Source organism: Oryzias melastigma, linkage group LG7 (genome assembly GCF_002922805.2).
Source record: "Oryzias melastigma strain HK-1 linkage group LG7, ASM292280v2, whole genome shotgun sequence".
Lineage (NCBI taxonomy): Eukaryota > Metazoa > Chordata > Actinopteri > Beloniformes > Adrianichthyidae > Oryzias > Oryzias melastigma.
In genome coordinates, this window is record NC_050518.1 from 11,479,498 (window position 1) to 11,502,906 (window position 23,409).

The window sequence follows — 23,409 nt, forward strand, 5'->3', positions numbered from 1 at the left end:
CAGTTCTCAGCATACAGTCAATATATGGGGCATATTTTTGTATTATTGTGCTTGTTTTTAGAGTATTTGCTTAGGTGTTAAGTAGTTTGTGCTATGCTGAATGTGAAAAGGTGCTGTTTGAATAAAGATTGATTTGATTTGGTGAAGAAGATGAGGGTGATTGGCGTGAGGGATGCAGAGGGGAGGAGTTAAATGAAAACGGGTAAGTCGCAGTGGCGACCCTTAAAAGCGAGCAGCTAAAAGATAAAAAGGAGGACTTATAGATCTGTATACAGTAATCTAAAGAGGTCAAAAGGCTCAGGAGGACAAGGATAGCTTTATCCTAATCTTATTTTATTGTTGTGTTTTGGGTGAGGAAAGATAGAGGATAGTTTGGATTTTTGGTGGAATGCCGGGTCAACTTAAAAAAAGGTCATAACACTAAAGTACATGAAGGCTATAAACATAAATGGGGTGTCACAATGACTTGAAGCTTTCAATAGATGTGCAGCTACAGCAAAAGCAGTTAGTTTGGATTCAGTCAAACCCAGATGTGCTTTCACCTCCTGTCTTCATCCTTGTCATGCACTTTGACTTAGTTTGTTTATCTCCTTTACTGCGTTCCTACAACAGATTTTGTCATCCATGGCCGCAAGCCTTTTTTATGACATGTCTTGTTAATTGTTTGTTTTGTATATAATGTGAAGAGCATTCGGTTGTTTACTATGAAACAGATTTTTTTTTAATTTATTTTGCCGTTTGTATTTTGCTGTGTGTGAGCTTGCGCCACGTGTCCAGGACCACCGCCGGTTGTTTTTCTCTTGAGTACGTATTATAATCTGGAATGTTGAGTGGCAGCTTGTGGGCCAGGAGCCAGAGGGATGTCAGGCCTCAGAGCGAGTGTGATTGTGATCCATTATGATGGGCCTGTTTTGACCATCTTGCCTTGTGAGCCAGTGCTGACTCCTCAAACGGCTGACCTCATTGCACCCTCAAAGATCTGAGTGAGGTTAACAGACTCCTCTGACTGACAGATGTGCAACATGAGATCATGGGGGGGGGTTAATGTTGTAGTTTAGTCAGTGCTTTATATATATATATATATATATATGCGTAGAATCATTTGAGATTTTGATTTATTTAGGTTTCCTTTTCTTTTAAGCTTTTCTTTTCTTGGGAAAAAAAATGTTTTCTTTTTATTTAAATTAAAATTTCAAGTTGTTTTGAAGCAGTTACTGCCGGCTAATATTGATAGTAGCAAAACAATGTTTATGATGACCCATAAGTGAGGTGTCATCAGGATTTAAAGATGGTGCTTCAGCACTTCACCCATGTGGCCAGCTTTACATAAAAACAGCAGTAACCGGAGGGGGAAAAACAACATTTTCTTTAAAAGGTTATGTTTGCAGAGCTTAAAGATGCAAAAGTGTGAAAAACTGCTTCTCTGACGTGTTTTTGCAACAATTAATGTTATGAAATTATGTAACCACAGGAAAAAGAAAACTTGATCTAAGCATACCTCACATCCCTGCGGTTAATGTTCATCTTGGGGCCCCAAGACGAACATTAACAAACAAAAATAAAAAAAGTCCCAAAAAATTTTCCACACACATTATTATTTAACTCTGTCAAGAAAAATCAAAATCACTGAAATGATTGCTCATGTAAGAGTGTTTTGCCCCCCCGTCCATTTTTAGCAATGGACTATTCCATCAACAGCAAGTTAGCTATATGTAAAATAAATGTATGAAGCATTATTTAAATGTGCTTTTGCCTTTTGAATTCATATGAAAACAGTTGAATTCTTGATATTGGTAATGCCAAAAAATGGACTTGTAAAGAAGTTATTCGATTAAAGTTTTTTGTTTCTTTTTTATGTTAAATGATTAATGCTCAAGAGAAAAATTGGAAATTATCACTAATTTTTCTTCAAATCTTCCAAGTGTTTGCAGTTTTTTTTTCCAGAAAAAAATTCTATTTTCTCTTTTTTGAGTTTTAATGTAATCCAAAATTTTCTGAAACGTTCATACTCAAAATCCGTTTGCACGATTTGTTCTTTCTTTTTAAGTTTTTGGCAAAAACAATCAAAAACCCTTTGGGCTAAACTGATCAGTTCTTGCACTACATTCAAACTGACATTATGGAAAGTGCTGTACTTTCCTCATAGGTCTGGGGCAAAATTCCCAACATCTCAAAGTGTCCCAGAAAACTGTTGACCCTAAACTTCCAACTTTCAGCTGCTGAGGACAAAGTTTGTAAGAAGTCATCCTCACCACATGTGTATTGTGTTGTGGGGGGGCTGTCTTTCCTTACATTTCTGTCTGAGACTTTTTAGCAGATTCTCAGACTCCTTCTTTCATCTCACCAAAGAACGGAGTGATTTATGAGTCAGCACCAACACAGGGAAAAACAAAAACAGATGGTCAGGAGAATGTTGAAACCGCACGAGGAAGTGTCCGATTTCGTGAAAAAAGAAATGATTCTCACATGTCTGACTATAGACATGTTTATGGGTAAAACAGTAAAAAATCTATTGTGCATGCATGTTTACATGGAGCGCATACAAATCTACACAAAATCATCAATCAGTCATCAATTATAACTCATCCACTGAATGACTCATGGAGTACTTCACGATTCTTTAGCAAAAAATTGATCAAACTGAATCAATGGATTTACACCTTTAGGCTATAAAAGAACACAAGGGATTACACTGCGCATGCTTCCTCCATAAAAACTAGTGCTTTGTATTAAAAACAGATTCTAGACAATGAAAGTCAGTCATCATCTAACTTCTATTTGTTACAATATAGTAAATTAGCTGGATAATTCACTATAATTGTATTTAACATTAAAACACGTTATAAACAGTAGGATATCTGTTTAAACACATAGGGGTATAACATTGTTTAAGTGATTAAATGCTGAAAGTTCAGCTCTATCATCTGCTTTCAAAAGGGTTTCTGTTAATGTGAGCAAACGCTGTGGATTAAGAGCTCCACCTACTGGCTGCCATTTGTTATTACAAGCTTCTAACAAGCAAGTGCAGAATTTAATCTACTTAAATTAATGATGTAAAATAAGAATTTCAAGCAGGGATGCATGGTGACACAGAATCACCAATGGGGGACTTTTCTGTGTGGGACAGAGCCCTAATGCACTGGGAGAAGATGGAAAATCTAAAGTCTAAAAACATGCCTCATAGGTCAATTGGTTACTCTAAATCAGGGGTGCCAAACTCAATCGCGCAGGGAGAAAAAAATCCAAAACACACCTTAGGTCACGGGCCGAACAGGATAAACATTTATTGAACACACTAAAACTACTTTTTTAAAGCTGCAACTTTTTAACATTATTATGAACTAGATGATATTACCTGTGATGATGAAAGTGTGAATGCTGTAAAAATTGGAACTCTAGTAAGAATTTGGCTGCTGAAGATGATAGCTGAAATCACTGAAGCTAATAGCTGAAAACGCTGAAGCTGATAGCCAGCTAAAATATTAACTAAAAAACAAATTTGCAGAAGAAACTGAAAAAAAAACTAGGTTAGCCAAAACAGCCAGCATGTAGCTGAAAAAATAGCTAAACTTCAAAATAGCCTAAATAACTGAAATGCCTAAATTAGACAAAGCAGCTAGTGTGTAAATATTAGCCTAACTCAAAAAAAGACCTAAAAAACTTTAAGAAAAAAGCCGAAATTTTAAAAAAACAGCTAGCATGTAGCGGAAATATCATCTAAACTCCAAAATAGCCTAAAAAAATCTTAGTAAATGCCGAAGTAGTCCAAAAGACTAGCAGAATGTCAGTTCTTAAAACTTTAAAATCGTAACTTTTTAACATAAATATGAATAATAAAATAGTAGGAATATTATTTCAGAATAAATCAGCTTAAACTTCAAATAAAATTCAATATTTTACCCTCTATAAAAATGTATTTTGTCAAAATTAAACAAGTAATTGCAAGATTGGGGCCATTAATAACAATAAAATAAATGATCTGGAGGTCAAGATAGGTTTTTTTTTTTTTAATGGAGGACTATCTTGTAAACAAGATGTTGCATCTCAAGAGGCTTATCCTCCTATATTAGTTGGATTTAACAATAAATTGATCACCTCCTCTCTGTGCTCCCCCTCCTCATCTACCTGAATTGAGTTAACTACACAGAAGACTTGAGAGTAGAATGCCATCTTTTCTCCTTTACAATGAAAAGCTGAATGAGATCCCGTGAGAATCTGACTCCTGTGTTCTCTAAGCTTTGAGCATTAGAGGGTAGGGTGGAGGGTGATTTCTCCGACAGGGCCACATATTAACCTTTTAATGCGCTCTAACTCCACTGAGGACTGCTCAGACTCCGTCTCCAGACACTCTGTAATCTCCGTCTAACTCTCGATAAAAGTCTGTAATCTAATTAGCTCAAGCAGCTTAAGTGAAAGTGAACTCCACTCGAACTGCAGTCACTGATCAATTACAAGTTATTGACCATGTCAATTGGATTAGAATAATTGAAGGACATGAAGTATCAGGTGTCAGTTACCTTTTTTAGGATTTTTAACTTTGTTTCACCTGATCAGACCAAATTATTTGTTGTTAAATCAATCAGACACATTGCAGTACCCAATGCACTTTATTTTTGTAATCCTGTGTGGCTCAAAAGTACGTGTGCAAAAATCACACAAACAGGACATAAAATATCAATAAATATGAAGATTTTCCCACATTCATCTGTACTCATATTCATAATCCAACCATAGTGAAAGTCAAACAGTAGACATTTCTAAGGTGCATCTTAGACAGAATCCAAAAAAAAATGTCCCCAAAAATATTTGTCTGTAACTGATCTTTTCCCCCCATTCACCTCGCTTTGACAGTAGTAGCTGATCTACCATTCATCTGTGCTAAACTGCAGCACATCGGATTTCTTAAAATAAATACCTCGACTATTAAAGCATACAAACGTAGAGGCACGCACAGATTTAAGTGGAATTAAACCGAAAGATAAGAAAACTTGGCAAATATAATTTCTAAAGCCGTGCCTGCAGCAAAATGTTTCTATATTCTTTCCAAAACGTCCAACTTAAATGCAATTACCAAACGAATATGAAGACAACATATTAAAAAAGATGTTGCTCTACAGTTGAGTCCGTTTATATTTCGGTACCCTCTAGTTTTTCCTTTCAGACCACAGTGACCATCCTTAAAGAGAGAAAAGATCCCCATTCCAGAAATCACAAATAGAAAGTAAAACGATCTAGTTTCTTCATCAGGAAGCAGCAGAACATTCATAACAACCGGAATTTCACAGTTTCCTTTTCATCATCCAGTGCTACATTTTTTTGAATCCCATCATAGTGAGAAAATGATTCTGCACATTTCCGTCGGTGACGTTACGCTAGGAGGCTGCGTGTGACGGACCAGCTACCAGGGCTCTTGTCTATAAAACAGACACGCCTGCTGCCCAGAACACACAATGCCAGTTCACTGTTGTCATCGGAGATCAAAAAAAGCTTCAAAGCAGCTCAGCTTCATCCTCGTCATCCTCTGACCCCGATGGTCCCTGACGAACTTCCTCATACCACTTGTTGGTCAGAGTCTTCATCTGGATGCGGCCGTGCAGCAGGTCCTGTCCGGCACACACGGCAGGAAGGATGAGGAAAACAAACAAAGATGGAAATGTAAAACAAGTAACCAGCATGTGATGAGAATGAGAGAACTGCTCACTAAGACTTGTGTTGGGTTTTTAGTTAAACTTTCCCAAAGCCTGAGTTTGCATTTTTAAGACCCAAATTGCAAATACTTCAGCTAAAGAAGCCATCTATAGATGTGCGAGCTAAAATATGAAGAAATATAAAAATCAGCCAAGAATAATTAAATCCTAGTTTTAGGTGTATTTTAAATGTAGCAGAATTAGAACTTCATCTCAATATTTATACTTCCACCTGGATCAAACTCTTCAAAAAAAATCTCTTATTATTTTTCGCAAACACAATGAGGAAAATTTATGAGAAAAAAAAGCAGAAGAGAAGAAAAAATCTTATTTTTTGGGCTGCCTGGTAGCTGAAGCCACACAGGCAGACTGAAGTAAAGCCACATCAGAAAGGTCACATCATGGAGCTGTGAGGTCTATGATGTACTTCTATCAACACCAACTGTGGATCTAAAAAAATCTGTGAATTTCACCTAGATTTTGTTTTACATTTTCACAACAAACATGTAAATTACTTTGTTGACAACATTTGTTCTTGTTGTTTTTATGAAATTACACTTAAAACTTTCATTTGATATTATAAAAAGGGTTAACTGAACATTTATGGGGTTTCAGCAGCAAAATGAATCCCTTTTTTCCAGACAATTTTCTGTTTTTGCACAATTTTATGCCTAGTGTGTGAATAAAACATGGAAAAATGACTAAAGATAGTGTCACACAGGTGGGGTTGTGCTGATTAAAATGATACTAAATAAGCAAGTAGACTTTCCAATTGAAAATAAAGATGTGAATTCAAAAGTAAAAAAAAGGTCCACCTTAGGTTCCAAAGGATGAAGTAGTGGTATATTAAAATATTTTTTGGGGTGGGGGGATGGGGAAACTATACAAATCTCCTAAATAAACCTCCAAGCGTCAAAGCAGTGACAAATGTGACCATTTAACCTTTAACAAAACCATTTTATTTACTGCTGGCTACACTACACACACACCCCAAATACACTTTAAGAATGTGAAACATTTAGCGCCTTGGTTCTAAGAAAATCAGAAAGGAAGTCTGCAGATGTTCTGTGATCGGGATTCTACTTTCAGAAACAAAACAGGTGGAATCATAAATGAGAAACAGGCGAAACAAACTCTTAGAATTGCATTTCTTTTTTATCATTGTACTTCAACACAGATCACTAAAGCTTATCTTGAAAAGATGAATGTCAGTGACAGAAATGATGCAACCCTCACTGACTGAGATCTTACTCCAGTCTCTTACCTCTTGGGTGAGTCTGCGAGTAAAGAATGGATTAAGGTACTTGGCATCGAGCCACATGAAGCCCTTCAGGTCTCGTCTCTGGTAGATCTGGGCTTCATACTCTTCTTCTGTCAGTTCTGATAGGTGCTCCGACTCGATGGTGTTACCCTGGACACAAAAGCACAAGCACAGGGAAACCAGGAAGTCACTAACAGAGAAACATTTTTTTATTTAAGTTTCATTATGGAGCAAGAGAAGGAAAAACATGGAGGGAAAGTTAACAGTTTAAATAACAGAACTGTACTTAAGAGTCGAATGACCATTAAAAAAAACAAGAAAGTACTTCCACACCAAAACAAGACTAATGGGAAAGAGCAAATGGACTAAAGGAAATGAGGTTTAATAGATGGCAGTGCTGGAACCTCAGGGGATTTTTTAGCTTCAGAAGTTGCATGCATGCAAATAGCGCACACAAAAGTCACGCAGACACACTACAACAAACGGTCAGTGACTCTGATGGTAAAAAGTACTTCAAAAGAGAATTCCAGCTAACAGCTGTAACTGAAATATAGAAGAAAAGTTTGTTTTTTTTAGAACCTGTAAAGCTTCATCAATCGCTGACAGAGAATATGAGTGGAAGAAGATAATACTTTGCTCCCTGCCTTGATGCTTCATCCCGGAGCATAACAAATAGGAACCTGGTGGCTAACAAAAGCAGCTAGCACAGCTAGTTCTGAGTAACCAGTAATCTGTGTCTGTGTTTGTGTACGTGGACTCTGAATCCATTACCATCTTCTCTGTCTTGCTGAGGTTGACGTCCTTCTTGTTTTTACGCCGTGACTGGCTCTCTTCAATGTCCATGAGGCGGATGAGTGGCATGGTCCCGCCCCCGAGGACCAGGATGGTAAACAGCACAATGATGATGGTGGTGGTGCCGATTAACTGCCGTTTCTCAATGGGTTCCAGGCCTAAATGAAGGCTCAGAGCGTAGGGAATGGCACCTCGCAAGCCTGTCAAAGACAACAAGTTTATCTAAACACATGTTTATATCTTTTAATAATCATAAACTAGTCTTTCATATTTTAATAAAGAATATTTTTTGTTGGCATTTAACAATGAACTCAATTTTCTTAGTAGTTTTAACTCATCTCTACAAAACAAAAACCTATTATCTTTTTTTGTATTTATTTAGATTTTAGATTTAAACATTTTTCTAAAGGAACTAAATAAATTGCTATACTGCTTTTAAAAGAAAGAAAAAAATAATCAATCGATCACTCCCAGTTTGCAGTGCGACAGACTATGACTTAGTCATAGTTTCTCTCCTCCCATCACACTAAAATGATCTAATCTCTTTGGCATTTGGAATGTTTTGTTGGGAGCATTCAGAACATTTAACGTCAGTAAACTTGGAACAGGAACAACGGATTTAACATAACTGGAAATGCTTCAAGCACTGAAACATTTCTAAACTGGCTTAAAATGTGTAATAAATAATGTTTTAACCTTTTATTAAGTCTATATAAAAATGTTGCATCAGTATTAAATTCAGGAAAAGTCACAAAAAACAATAGTTTGATTTAGGAGTTTAAGTGATTTGGGCATTATTACATTTTAATCCACACCCAGCAGCCAATCAGAATCGAGTATTACCCAGACCGTGGTATAAAATGATTTACCTTTGCCTTAGCGGATAACATTTTATTTTGAAACTTTGCAGATTACAAGGGAGGCTTTTTCCTGGTTTACTTGAACTGATATATAAACTACTGGACGCTTGCTGGTTGTTATTTTCTCTGCAGATGAACAAGAATAAAGTGACATCTCACCACTGAACCACATGATGAACATCATTTTTGGCGTGATTTTGTGATCTCTGAAAAAGTTCAGCAAGAACGAAAGAGGAAAGATATTCACAGCTCTACCGAGAAGAACCAGGACCTGCAGAGAGAGAGAAAGAAAAAAAAAAGAAACCTGTCAAACCTGATAGTCTTGGAAGTAGACACAAACACTGAGCATGTCAAGTGATCTACGATAAAAACAACTGCACCAAAAAGCACTTACGATGCACCAAATGACGAAAGATATTTCAAATTTGTGTGGGAAACTAAAGATGGAGAGCCCGAGGAAGGCAAACACACAGGTCTCTGATGAGAGAGGGTAAACATAAAGTTACAAGACTCCTACATACTAAAAACAAAATCATCAGAAAAGTGCTCACCACACATGAAGGCTACGGTCCGTAGTGTTTGCTGCATGAGGATCTGGGTGACAGGCGAGAGGTTGTGATGGGTGTAGTGGGACATGGCGATCCCGGCAAACAGGATGGACATTATTCCTGCAGAGGGACACGGTGGACGTGGAGTTTATCTAGACTAAATTTACAGATTAATCGTACGCTTTTTCTGTGTGCACCCACCTGACAGTTTGATTCCCTCTGCCAGACCGTAGGGAAGGTAAGCAAAGATTATCATCATGCCAAACTCCAGGGACGGCGTCTTCCTCAGGTCAAAGTGTTTCAAGAACTGACTAGTGAGTTAAGGGAACTTAGGTCCAGTTCAACAACACACACAAACACATGCACAGACTTGGGCCCAATTCTTCCTTTCTCTCTTCCCTTCCATTTGAAGGAGCATTTTAGTGTAAGTAATGTTCAGAATATATATATATATTTTTAATTCCATCCTCCAAGCGGAGGGATACAAAGTCCTCCATCGCGAGGGTAAACCGCGTCGTGCTGAGAAGCACTTTTTACTTACGTGAAGTTTCCTTTTAAATGTAAGTATTGACTTTTTGTTGTAGCACGACCTTTTTAAAGTTATAAAACCGCTGTTGTTATGTATATTGAAACACTGGAAGCTCCACTAAAAACAGCGGAAAGGCGATTATTGGTGACGTCACCAAACAAAAGTGAGGTCCGAAATATGAAACACTATATTTTCATAACTCTCCGTTTGGAGGGGTAAATGAAGGGGGAGGGAGCATTTGGATTGGGCCTTTAAGTTAGAGTCAGGATACGAGAGCGGAAATGAGTCCAGTGAGGGTCCCCAGAGCAGCAGAACCAAAAAACATCTTGAGGAAGTATCCCAGAGCTTGTGCAAAGGTCTCCCAGCCAGTCATGTCGGAGCGGGAAAAGAAACCCTCTGCTGTGCTAAAAGACAGAAAAAAAAGGGACAAATTTGAAGGAGTAGCACCTCCAAATAACTCTAGAGGGCAGAGTGACTCCACCTCCAACTGCAAGAAGGGAGAGTGAGCATTAAAGGAGCTAAGCATGTTTGTAATCTAACCACAGGAACAGTGTTATCATAGAGCCGCTCTAGTTGTTCTGGTTTAGTTCGGTTTGGTTATAGCATTTCTTAAACTAAAACAAACATTCATCAACAAAATAACCTTAACAGCACATAAAACTTATTGTGTTGATACAAACAAGTCACACCATTTCATCTACCTATTACATCACCAGTACAATAGAATGCATTGTAAATAATAAATGAAGAATACGCACATTTTCCATCATATTCCAACACCCAAACAACACAATGTAAGTAATAATCTGCTTGTTTTGTTAATCATGAAGCTCCTGAGCAAATACATTAACTTTAACTCAGCTGAACAATAAAACGGCTTTCAAAGACTCCCGGGAAGAGAGGTGCTAACAAACAAACCGCCAGGTCTGTTCTGTTTATGCATTATTCATGTTCTCATTTACTCCACAGAGGCACCCGGACACCTGAGAGCCCTTCACACATTTAACCGGCTGTGAGAGATAAGGCAGGAGTGGTTAGAGCCACAACAGTGTTGGGTGACAGAAGTCGGGAAGCAAAGCAGCTGTGGGTGGATCCGTTGGTTGTGTAGTTCTGGAGATCTAGGAACCAAACTAAACACGTGATGTGTTAATTAGACAGCGTCTGGTGACACAAGTATATTTACAGAGATCCAATAGCACTGTTTCTAACACTCATCTGTACATTCATCAGCAGTACATGGTATCATTTTCTTGAAAGATAAGTCTTATTTTTGTTTTGCTCCCCAGTGTCATCCATTATCCACCGCGTAGATAAAGAGTGCAGACGTTCAGTTGTTTAACTAAAACATCTCAGATTATAAACTCCAGCAGGTTTCTAGGAATGTTAGTGTAAGGTTAATTCGTCAACCTTATGAGGAATGTATGAAGTTATCACTAAATGCAACGAAAAATTCTGAAAATGTATGATTTGTACGACATATCTGTTGATGCAAACAGATTGTGTCATGAAAACAGTGAAGTTTTCACATCAGAGCAGTCACGCCACCATTTTGGCAAGCATCTTCTCCTTCTGTGACTTAACCACACATGGTGTTACCCACTGAAGCCTCAACCCTGCTACTAAAACTTCTGCAAGCACTGGAGATGATTTCCTGTAGAAGTTGTAAAACTCTTCTGTCGTGCAAGTTCAGAAGAATATCAACAGACCAGAAGGAAACTGAAATCCATTTCCTTGTTAGACTGATACTCACTATAAAGATTTTTCTTTCATCAAACCATACAGTTTTCAAGGAAGTCCTTTGTTTCGTAGGTTTTTAATTAAGCAAAAAATCTTTGACTAGAACAAACGAACGGCTGAACAGAGAGGGCTGGTCGTTTCGGTGTTCCCTCTGTCAATCCTGAAAACGTGTCACTGCAAACTAAATGACCTCACTATTATGTAACAAGAGCCAAGGGTATGGTGTTTCAACAAAGTCATGTTTTGTAGACAAAACAAATGTATCAGGAATAAACACTACTAAGGGCCAGTGACAGATGTAAGCAGCTATTGCAGTAAATGTCACTTTTACTCCGACAGATGAGAGACAGAGCGGCTTTTCTTACTTAACGAAAATGTTCTGCGAAGGGTCGCCTCTTTATGTAAACATGCTGGAAGGAGTAAAAAGAAAGCTGGGACAGTTTCAGCTAAAACTACAGAAACTATTGTGAGTGTGTATAAGTGCACTATAAAAATGATTAATATTTACTACATTTTATTTTTCTCTTGTGCCTTTTTTAGTAATAACAGGAAGCTCGTGTTGAACAGTGCAGAAGGTGGGGGCTTGGTGGATGTAGGGGGGGGGCTCTGTATCTTCTAAGCCCCCACCCTCCAGGTTCCAAATATGACAAAACCAAAAGTGTTGCAGTACCTTATATGACCACTAGAGGCAGGTAAAACCATAAAACAGTAGTCTGATTTTACACAAGAAAAAATAAGAAAATGATATGAATAAAAGATGCTTTGCTGTAGATTGCTTCATTTTCTAATATATACAATCTGATAGGAATAAAAATATATTTAATTAGTTCTCAATTCTATGCATTACTAGGGGCATGTTTTCTATTGCCCATTTTCAGGGCAGAACTGAGATGGGCAAAAATAAACTTCAGTCAATTTTCTAAACCGCTGAGCAGAAACATGGTGGAATTTAGTAAAAGATATAAGACAAACAAAAATAAATAAATAAATACACAAGACCCTGTTCCGACTAATTAATCTGATTACTTCAAAATAATTAGGCATAATCAGGGTGTCACTTATCCAATCAGCTGTGCTTCATCCTTGTCCCCAGTGTAACCGTTTCACAGCATGCAATGGAAATAAAAAAAAGAATTCTTACTTTGTGAGGACAATAGAGACGGCATCATTAAGGATGCTTTCCCCAAACACCAGCATGTTGAGCACTGGGTCCACGTTGAGGGCGTTAAATATTGCGATCGTGGCAACAGGGTCCACAGCGGAAATTAAGGAGCCAAAGGCAAAGCTGTCAAAAAAAAAAAAAAAGAAGCAGGAAAACTTTAAAACATTTGGCAAACTTTGTTTATTTAAAAAAAAATGAAACTATAAAACAGCATAACAGAAAAAAATTGAGAATGTTTTACATTTAGTGCTTGAAGGTGTAGGAGTGGATTAAATACTTAGTAAAACGTGTGTTCCCTGTGAGAATCAATGGATTTACTGGAGAAAAAAAAAAAAAAAGTGGAACTGTTTGGGCTTTCCCTTCTAAAATCCAGTCAGCTATTTTATTGGATAGCCCTTGTGCTGAATTCCACTGCAAATGTTATTAAAATCAGCTCAGGAGCTTTTGACAAATCCTCAAAGAAAGCACAAAAACAGACAGACTGAACACAAATCCCTGCTGGGGAGGGCCACACTCACAAGACTTCCCAATCCTGTTCCTTAGGTGCTCCTGCGCTGCATGTTTTACATATTTTCCTCTCCAGCACATCTGATTCAAATGAGTGTCATATCAGGTTTCTAGGTAGTGTAAGATACTCCTTAAGATGAGTTCAATAGAGCGAAGGGGTCAGGGAAAAGGACAAATATAGAAGAGGCAAAAGCCCCTTAAGGACGTGGACTGGGAAACACTGGGCCTTGTGTTCAACGTCCTGTTTGAACACGAGGAACACTCCTGTGAGCGCACACAACACAACATCTGAGACACAAAAAACATGGGTGTGGTTTCTGTTACACTAGGAGACCAGATTATCCAGGTAATAACTCTTTGGGAAAAAACATGTCCATGTGCATGGACTGAAAGAGGAAAAAAAAATGGAAAACATAAAAAATGTGAGTGGGAAGGTTGAAAGCTGTAATGAACAAAGGAGAGACAAAAGACTCACCTGTCAGTCATGGTCATTTTGTAGATTACATCAGCCTGAGAGAGAACAGGAGAAACAAAATGAAAGGTTAGAACCAGGAGATCAGATAACTCTGACAGGCACAAAGAGGGAGAATCCCTTAAAGTCCCACTCCAATATTTCTATTTATTTATTTTTAGTGTTCCCAGAGGTTTTTTTTTAATTATGATTATGCCACTTTTAGATTAAAAATGTCATTTTTTTTAGGACATAGCATCTCAGAAATTTGCCTCGGAGTTGTGGGCGGGACTGTTGGCACAGAGTGAGTCTGCCCCTACTTCCCATCATCCATTTGGTAATATTCACTCCCGTTAGCCTACAGCCTCTCAGAATCCTAATAACAAAAATTGCGAGCAATATTGGAGCTATCCAGCCGTACAGTTTTGAGCCAGATGTCAGCTCGGACGAGGAAAACAAAGACGTTCATGGATCTATTTGTCTAGAAGTGGATGCATCATTTTGGCAAAATAAAATATCTACTATCTCTCACCTGGCCAAGGAAATAGATTCCTCCTCCAACTATGAAGGCAGAGATGGCAGTGCCAATAACAGCAAACAAGGTGATGGAGCCAATGTTCTGGAAAAAGTTCCCCTGAACACAAATAGACACGGTCAAAGACACAGGAGCACAACTTACCATGGCAGACTGTAAACATAACAAAATAGAAGACAGCACAGGCACATCAACACATTGTAAGTTTAGACAGAAGCCTTTTTTAGTGCTCCCTGTCAGTGACAGATGAGCTAGGCCAATGTGTCATTACTTAAAGACGGTTTTGTAAAGCCCAGACGCGGGATTTCACAGCTATTAGCATAACGTTTTGGAAACAGTTACTGATTCTTCATGTATTGTAGGAGTTCTTTGACAGGAAAGCAACATGGGATTTTTTAAGTACATGTATTAAAGACAAATCTTTTTTCATTTTTAGCATGCACATTTTTTAAATGATATTTAAGTTGAAAATCTTGTGCATCACTTTAATGGTACAGACCTTATGGAGAGAGTATCCCGACTCAAAGATAATTGGTGGCAGAATCAGAAGAAAGAACATGTTGGGCCGGAACATTTCCTCCTCCTTCAGATAGAAACAGACAAAATAAAACATTTGGTCAATTGACATCAAAAGGTCTTTTTTTTTACATTTTTTAAAACTTGTGTACTCTATATTTATGTATGTTTCTGCCCATCAACAGTACAAGTTACCAGACATAAAACCACAAAAGTTTGGAGGAGTCCAAGTATTTACAAACTATTGCAAAATAAAACCTGAAAAAAAGAGTAGTGGCCTCATGATGACATATTGGGGAAAAGTATTTATTGAAAAGACATCCTTATTCCCTGAAATCTGTAGTAAAACAGGAATATGAGGAAATCATTGTTCTCTTATCTTACTACCTCCTAGATTAGGGCCTTGCATCATGCAGCTAAGGGTGTGTGTGTCTGTTGTGTTAGTCAATGATTTAGGGTGGAGGTGTAAAAGTCAATAAGCCCAAAAGGATTAATAAGTGGTCGGTTTGAGGGTTTTATTTCCCTTTACTTCTGGGAATTGGGTAGGGCTTTGTTTATACTGACTTGTGTAACTGCTTTTGTGCAAAGATGTTCGGTTTCACAAATTAACACAACACAGATTAACAAAAAGCTAAAAAAAAAGAAAAAAAATACTTTCTAATATAAATATAAATCCATGAAAGGCTTAAGAAAAAAAAGCACTTGAAAATGACAGTACAAAATATTTTAAAAACCTCTTGAATGCATTTTTATTTATTATTCTATTTGACTACATTTTGCATAACTAAACACATGTTTTGAGAATCCAAAGATCGTGATACTGGCAGATGTGGGCCAAGTGAAAAGGTTTACTCGGACTAACTTTGCCTATTAAATCATTCAAATTTAAGGAAAACTAGGCCACTTTCTGCTGCCAGGCTGCCAAAGTTAATGCTACCAACTTGACATGGAAGTTGAACAGAAATCTTCCCTTTCAGTCGGGCCCAACACCTCAGAAACAGAAAGGTACGCCATGCATGCTCAGCAACCTGACATCCACAGCTGTACACCTGACATATGCATGTGTGCACGCGTTTCAATGCCACATGTAATACTGACTACTGGAGTGATGGAACCAACACACTTGGCCCTCCCAAACAGGAATAAATATAGAATTGTACAAGCAAACACAATAAAATGAAAGAAAGTGCCTGCTATTTGTTGATTTGGAGCTGGATTTTAGGGTTCTAAAGTCGTGGATAAAAATTTTTAACAGAATAACAGGATAAATTAAAATGTATAAATCCCTACAGTGGTATTAAATCAAAATTTGTTCTCCAAAAAACATAAAAGCGGAGCTGCAGCATTAAAGAGATTTCAGAAATACAGATATAATAACAGACAGCAGAAAAAATATATACATCCTGTCCAAAAAAACAGATGAAACACCCAGAGAGCAGATGATTTCTATGTTTCTCTGAAGTGCTGAGACAGACCTTGAACTAAATAAAAAAAAGAAAAAGAAAAAAAAGAGGCCGAATGGCAAAGATAAAGGGGCCACAGTTAAAAGAGAGTTGACAGATTACAGAAAAAAATATGAGTGGGACGGGTGAAGGGAACATCAGAGTACGAGCTCCCTGAAGGCTCAGCTTTTGACAGGCACTGACATCACCACATGGGAAAAAGGCCCCTGAAACCACAATTAAAACTTTTCTCTGTGTCAGTCCTTCTCCCCCCCTCCACTCCTCCACTCCTCTGTGGCGTGAGAGACATCTATTAAAAGTATCTGCTGCCCTTTGGGGCCTAAAACACATCATTTCAACCACTAAGGAGAAAAGATGAGTGCAGACATTACAGTAAAAACAACATGAAATTCTTAGCTGGGGATTAAACATCCTCACCTGTTCGTTTCTATCTGTACAATGCCTAGAAGACACAAAGCGTGTGCTACTTTCTACCAGCACGTTTTTTCTCTTAATTTGTGTCTGAGCACATAAAATAAAATGGTTTAAAGTTTTGAAAAAAAAAATAATGTTGATACTATACTTTTTCTATATATGAAAAAGCAACAAGTTCATAATGGGAGCCAAGTCTAGAACCTTAAACCTAAATGTCTTAAAAGCCATTTTTCAAAATCTCCTCTGAGGGGGCGTGGCTTTTAGAGCTGAGCAAAGGAGCTCCGGCCCTGATCCCCCCTGTCTGATTATGACAACTCTGTGTCTCGCTAGCGTAAATCGTCACCACTGCTACATAAAAACGTCAAGCATTATCGGTAATGTCCAGCAGTATTGTTTTGAACCGGATGTCAGCTCGGACGAGGAAGTGGAGATCTTCGTAGACCGAACTTCCTCCAAAAGCCTGATTCTTTCTCCTTCCAGTTCACCAAAGACTCTTTTAGTTAATTATCGAATGTTTATTGATGTTGCTGTGACACATAAACTCAATCCATTGGTTTCTCAGAGCAGAGTCCTTGTGAAAATAATGAAAGCTAACATCAAAATGGTCTTTTATTGATTTACAATCCTTTACAACTGCGGTCAGATGAGCCGCTGTTGCATTTCCGTGGTCACATCAGGAAGCTTCATGAAGTCTTGTGGAAATGTTCCAGTGTTCTCAGCCCTAATATCATAAGTATTGTGTGAAATTCAAACAAAAAAATCCAATGACGGCTGATTTGACCACAGAAATATGAACGGCAGCTTATTTAACAGCAGTCAATGGGAAGATTCCATCTTCTCTTCTCCGGCACCTGAGCTAGACACACTAGCCGGAACAGATGAGGGGTTTAGTGAATGTGCAGCATCTGTGACAGCAATTTAAAAAGGAGAAATATTCTGAAATGCAAAAATGAAAGGATTTCTTATTAAATTTGTTCTCTTTCATAAGAAAAATGCCACACATACATGTTAAAACTCAAACGGCATGATTTTCATTGGAGAGGGACTTTCAGTACCTGGATACACAGGATGTTTCTTTGAGGATGATATTTTCCAACTCAATCAAGAGCTTTCCAAAAAGTAAAGTCAGTTTATGCTTTGTACAAATAAAGCCAAATGGCAGAAACTGTTGTAAAGGCACTAAATGCTTTTGGAGTCACATGTAGACACATAGATTCTGAGTTCCAAGATAAAGACACAGAGGCTACATTGTTCTTCAGTGAGTCAGAAAGAGGAAGCCATCAGTGGTAAGACTGTCACCAGATTCCCATGAAGGGTAAGTTGGAAGTGGGTAAGTGGTCAAAAAGCAGTAACAGGTTTGCTAAAGAGCTGTGGCAGGATTTGAAGTAAGAAAGCACGTTTACAAAAAGGCACTGCTTTTGAACTCCAAAATATAAACTTACTCTGACCAAAAAGTAGAAAAAAAGTCAACTATAGTGCTCTATTAACCCTTGTGCTACCCTAGGCTTGTTTATATTAAAAGTGGGGTCATCTGGACCCCACAAGACTGAGCCCCACCCCCAAATGATTATCAATGGAGTTCATGGCAGACATGAAATCCTGTCCTGGATTTAACAGAAAAAAAAGAAAGAAAATCAAATACAAAGAGAAACTGAGACCTGTACTTCAGTGAGACCGACAGAGAGCAGTGACCTCGAGGACACGCCTGTGTGTCTTTGCAAACACGTGTTCAGAACAGTAATGTTTGTTCTGTGTGCTATGATAACTGCTAAATATAGAGGAGTAGGTCATTTTCAGTTTACACTGTTGACCATAAATGATCGAGCAAAATATGAGTCAAGAGGGCTTAACCTAGAAAAGTTGACGCTGATATAAGAAGGTTTTTGTTAGATTTACGTACAAAGTTCATTATGTTACAAACAACACATTTTCAAACTTGTTAAAGAAAACTTCTTACAGAATGTGAAAAAAGTAGGAATTGAATTTGAAAAATCCCTACATACAAGCTTTTTAAATAAAGTTGCATTGAGATGAAGCTTTCATTGAGCTCCTGGCTCTAGTGCTCAGACAGGTGAGCAGGTCTGCTTAGTAAAGATAAACACGAGACTTTCATCTAAAGATGCGCATGATAGGCCAACACGGGGACAGGGCCCACAGGGGATTTGATTACTTATGTTGATGACTCAGCACCACCCTGGGGGCCCCAAGCTGAAACAGAAAAATAACAATGGGCTTCTGTGTGTAAGAAACACTGACCGAACCTGTCCTCCTCAACCCCCCCTCCCTCCATTTACTCTCTACAGCTCTTTCTTCCTCTCTTATTCATTCATTCTTTCTCAAACTGGCAGGGAACAAGGAATTTTAATTAAAGGCTGTCAGGGCCAGGAGGGGAAAAAGGGGGCTTGTGAGGATAGCAAGCACAACATGATGTATATTGAGCAGCTCAGAACTGGGATAGGTTTTTTTAAATATTCATAAACTGTTACAAAAAAACACAAACAACAGATGCTTAACAGAATCAAGAGGGTGGTGATTACACTGGAAAAAAGGTGTGGAGTAAACTGTATCACAACTAAGTTGCACAATTGTGGGTTTGAGACATACAGTCCCTGCCCTTTCCATGACTTTTAAGCTCAGGAATGCAGTGACAAACTATAGAGCGAGCAACACTGCCCTGTGTACTTTTTAAATAATACCGCACTGTCACACCAGATGCATCTCAACAAGGCTGACCAAAACCTCGGAAAAAAATATTTTACACATATTGGATTTCACAGGTAAATGTTTGTTTTTCATGTTCGGTGTCAGTATGTTGCAATGTGGTTCTTTTACTTTGCAATAAGCAAATGAAACAGAGCAGGCCTGTTGGAAAGAAAACCATTTGAAACCAGGCTGTTGACGGAGAAATAATTGATACCTTCCAGTCCGCCAGTTCCTGGAACTCAATGAAGTTAATGAAGCCTCCCATTAAGATTCCTAGAAAAGAAAAGAATACAAAAAATAAAGACGATTGTTTACAGACATGTTTATTAATAGAGATGTGCTGAAGGTGAGGACATAAATTATCTTGGAAAGTTTTTCAACCACATCTTTTTTTTAGTCATCAACATTTACCAGTAATAGTGAGCAATATTAAATAGATTTGTTTATCTGTTTTCAATTACCTGTAAGCTATGCATCATATTAAAAAAAATTATAAAAATAATAAGCTTTTTTTCATTGTGCTTCCTGTTTGTGTGTCAGATTTCAACCAACACTCAAAAATGTTTTCTATTCATTTCTATTTCATAAAGACGTTTTTTTCTGTCAGAAAGCATCCCTCTAGCATTCTTACCACAGATGCTACACATCATTAATTTTCATAAAAACATTTAAAAATAAATCAACAAAACACTATGGGAAACCCGAGGAAGTTTTAAGGTGGAAAAAAAAATACTCAATTTATAGACATAGGTTTTATCACACTTCGAATACATTTCCTGCTTCGAATAACTAACGTCTCTTGTTTCACATCCTTTACCAAAGCTGCAAAAAAGAAAAAAAATAAGGCCTTTATGGTCAAGACCTCTGAACGGATGTGTAGAGTGAGCGTGCGAGTGCATATGTGCAATCTAGTCAAAATGAGGGAAACATAAGGATTGACAGGAAGGAACAATATCCTGAACTGAGATAGAGGAATTTTTCAGCGTTTGTGACTTTTCCTTAGGAAGTCCACATGTGCTTTGTGATGCACGAGTGCAGATTGCATGTTTTTGAATGGAGGACACTTGATTTATTCGGATTGGAAAACAAATTTGGTCTTGATAAAAATAAAACATACAATTAAATGAAGATCAAAAACATGAAACAGTCCATTTAAAAAATAATGTGTCAATTTCACTTTGGTGCTTGCCTGTGTCTGCTGGATTCCTATTAATTACAGGTTACAATTCAAGATTTTAGAACAAGTTGTTTATGTGAAAAATACAGGTTCAAATCCCAAGAGCCAGCCAGATGCTCACAGTTGTTCATCAAGCAAAAGTAAAAAAGAAAAAAAAATGGAAGAAGTGACAGAGCCTTCTTGGTTGCAGGACCTAATCTATGGAATAAACTGTCCCAACAGATCAGAGCTGCACAGAAAATGAATCATTCTAGATCCCAGTAAAGACTCATCTCTCCTCACTGGCTTTAAGTTCATATCTGAGCTTAACATTATGACCTTCTATCATAACTGTTTGTTTAACTTGGTACTTTTCTTGAACTGTATATTTAGACCTGGCAAATCCTGAACCTTGCCTTTGGTCTTTATTCAGACAAGCAGCCTTTGTTGTTTCAAACCAAAGCTTGTAAACAAAACCATGTGACTAAAGATCTCCTCAGTCATTGGCCAGGAATTATGAGGGCGAGGAAAAGCAACGAGAAAATGATGAAGTCCTGCACTTTTGCAGTCCTTGTCGAAATAGTCGCTTATTCAAACTTTATATTTCGCTGTTCAATTTTGAATGCATCAATTTTTACTTCTGCTTTGTCCCGGTGGAGGCATACTGCAAGACGACGGCTATGAAGGTACGCTGATGAGTGTTTAGGACATAGATTGTGGTGTGTGAAAAGCAATGTGTATCACATCCAAAGTTGTTTTAATGAGCCTGCATTAATTCAACCACATTTCAATGAATAGCTGGGCCTCGCTGTTGTGATGCTATGACATTGTTTTTAAGAGAATTCTCTTAAAGAATTAAAATGTAGCTTTTAGATGACATCTTAGCAGTGTTAGGCACATTCTGCTTAACGAGACACAGTAAAGCATTTTATTGAAACTGTGTTTTCAGCGCTATTGAAATAAATATTCAAACAAAGCTGGACCCTTTTTTCCTATTTGATAACACAACAATCCCTGCTTTAGATTTGTCTGCAGCTCATCTGTTTACATCACATGACCATTTTGGTCCAGCTGTTCCCCTCTGAGACCGGATTGTATTCAGATGGAGGAATCCCAGAACAACTGAAGCAAACAAAGAACTCCTCAAAAGATGGGTCACAGAACAGATCTTGGTCCTGCACAAGAGTCCGCTTGGGTGTATTCAAACTGAAAATGTGTTACGGATTATCGGGGGGAATTCTGGTTCAATTTAAGCAAACCAAATGTTTCCAATCTGAACACACCCTAAAAGTTGTTACTATTTACTGTCTCTCTAAATGTTTTCCTCCCACCACTCTCAATAACCTCTATTTTGACCCTTTCAAACTTCAACAAAATAGCAAATTCCAACAGTCAGAGATAAAAAAAAAAATGTTTTTATTTCATTATTATTTTCATGTTTCTAAAATGCTCTTAACAAAAAAGTACTCACCAAGAGACACAACAGCCACACTCTCTGGAAGAAAATGCAGCTTGAACTTGATGAGCAGATGCACCAATATGATGCAGATACCTGGAGAATGGCAAATGAGATAATTTGCAACTTAGATTTCATGAATCATACACTCCAAAAACAAAGATTCAGTGTTAAATGACAAAATCTGATTAAATCAAGCAGAGACTGTAAAAAAAACAATATAAACTTGATAAATAGATAAAAGGACAAAGGGGTCAGGATGTAGGTCAGAAAAGAGGAAGTCTATTATTTATCCTGTCGCCAACTCGCCAATCAAAAGTCACGGAGAGGGTTTTCGGCACACATTATAACAATGCAGAGCAGCATTATGAATGGGTTTTTAAAAATGAAACTAGAAAGACTGGGAGATAAAACCTGCATCAATCATGAAGAACATGTTGAACTGGCAGAATCATGAAAGGAAATGATAAATTATTGTCAAATTGGATTTCATAAAGAAAAACTTTGGCCTAATTAGTGCTTAAAAGACTGGAGTTTAAGGAAATTTCTTATTCACAGTCTGTGCACTGATAAAGTGATAAATCGTGAATAAATAAATGTCCTTTTTGTAATACAGAAATGTTCTTTTGGGTTGAAACTAATAAAATGGAATTCAAAGTTAATGACTTTTTTCATGAAAACAATCTGCACATATTTTTAAGTTTTGATGCTTGATTTTTACTAATTTTTCTTATGAAAAAAATAATCTGCATATATTTTTTGATGTTTGAAACTTGATTTATATTCAGGATTTTTCTAATGAAAAAAATAAATGCATATTTTGATAATGTTTGATAATTGTTTTTATTTTGATAACTCAACTGTGTATACTATGCAGATATACTATCTGAAATAGTGTTATGTGATGTATTGTTACTTAATGACCTGAATGTGAGTTGGTTAAGTATCTGATTATAAATTATGAAAATTGATAATTCATGTAAAGAAAATGGTGCTGGGATTTTACAAAATTGCTTCCTCCCATTACCTTTCAAACAATCGTTTATTGGCTAGTCTGACATATTTTTGTATGGATGTAAACATCTGTTGAATGTATTCCACATGCATTACCCTTGCCTTGATTGCATGTAATGAACTATTTCAAATACAATGAAAAAATCTGTAAAGTGAAGGAGTCTTGTAATGTTTCGCATATGATACTTGTAAAAAAGTATGCAAACTTCTTCTTTTCAGCTTTTTCCTTCAGGGATCACCACAGCCAATCAGCTTCCTCCATCTAATCCTGCCTTCTGGATCATCTACACCAGCTACCTTCATGTCTTAATTTATTGGTATCTGTATCGTATTGATACTGACCCGCAGATATCAATATTTCCACTCTCGTTTGAAACTTTTTTGTACAAGCTAAAATGACCCAGTTGACTGGCTGTCTCACCACTTTTGCAAGTCTTGTGAGATCTCGGCAGCAGATCTCATAGTGTATGGCTGCAGGCTGCATGCATTGTTCACTTTATTTCCACTCCATTTAAAAGGTGAGGTGTTTTTGACAAGTTATGTTTCACCTGTTTTTATTGTTCTATTTAAAAGGCTAAGAAGTTACAAATAATTTATATTTCTACCAGTTGTTTTTTT

The 23,409-nt window shown here is 37.4% G+C and overlaps 1 protein-coding gene across 1 annotated transcript in view; it reads right to left on the reverse strand.

Annotated features, from left to right (window-relative positions):
- Window positions 1-4,588: 4,588 nt before the first annotated feature.
- Window positions 4,589-23,409, reverse strand: part of slc9a8 (solute carrier family 9 member 8) — a 20,046-nt gene continuing 1,225 nt past the window's right edge. The window contains exons 3-16 of the mRNA XM_024293868.2: window positions 21,793-21,873; window positions 19,380-19,438; window positions 14,569-14,652; window positions 14,067-14,168; window positions 13,559-13,593; window positions 12,556-12,699; window positions 9,949-10,081; window positions 9,350-9,455; window positions 9,152-9,268; window positions 8,995-9,077; window positions 8,760-8,871; window positions 7,720-7,940; window positions 6,952-7,098; window positions 4,589-5,603 (exon numbers count right to left, since the gene is read on the reverse strand). Coding sequence (XP_024149636.1) covers window positions 5,490-5,603; window positions 6,952-7,098; window positions 7,720-7,940; window positions 8,760-8,871; window positions 8,995-9,077; window positions 9,152-9,268; window positions 9,350-9,455; window positions 9,949-10,081; window positions 12,556-12,699; window positions 13,559-13,593; window positions 14,067-14,168; window positions 14,569-14,652; window positions 19,380-19,438; window positions 21,793-21,873 — 1,538 coding nt within the window. The 3' untranslated portion in view covers window positions 4,589-5,489. The remainder of the gene's footprint in view (window positions 5,604-6,951; window positions 7,099-7,719; window positions 7,941-8,759; window positions 8,872-8,994; window positions 9,078-9,151; window positions 9,269-9,349; window positions 9,456-9,948; window positions 10,082-12,555; window positions 12,700-13,558; window positions 13,594-14,066; window positions 14,169-14,568; window positions 14,653-19,379; window positions 19,439-21,792; window positions 21,874-23,409) is intronic.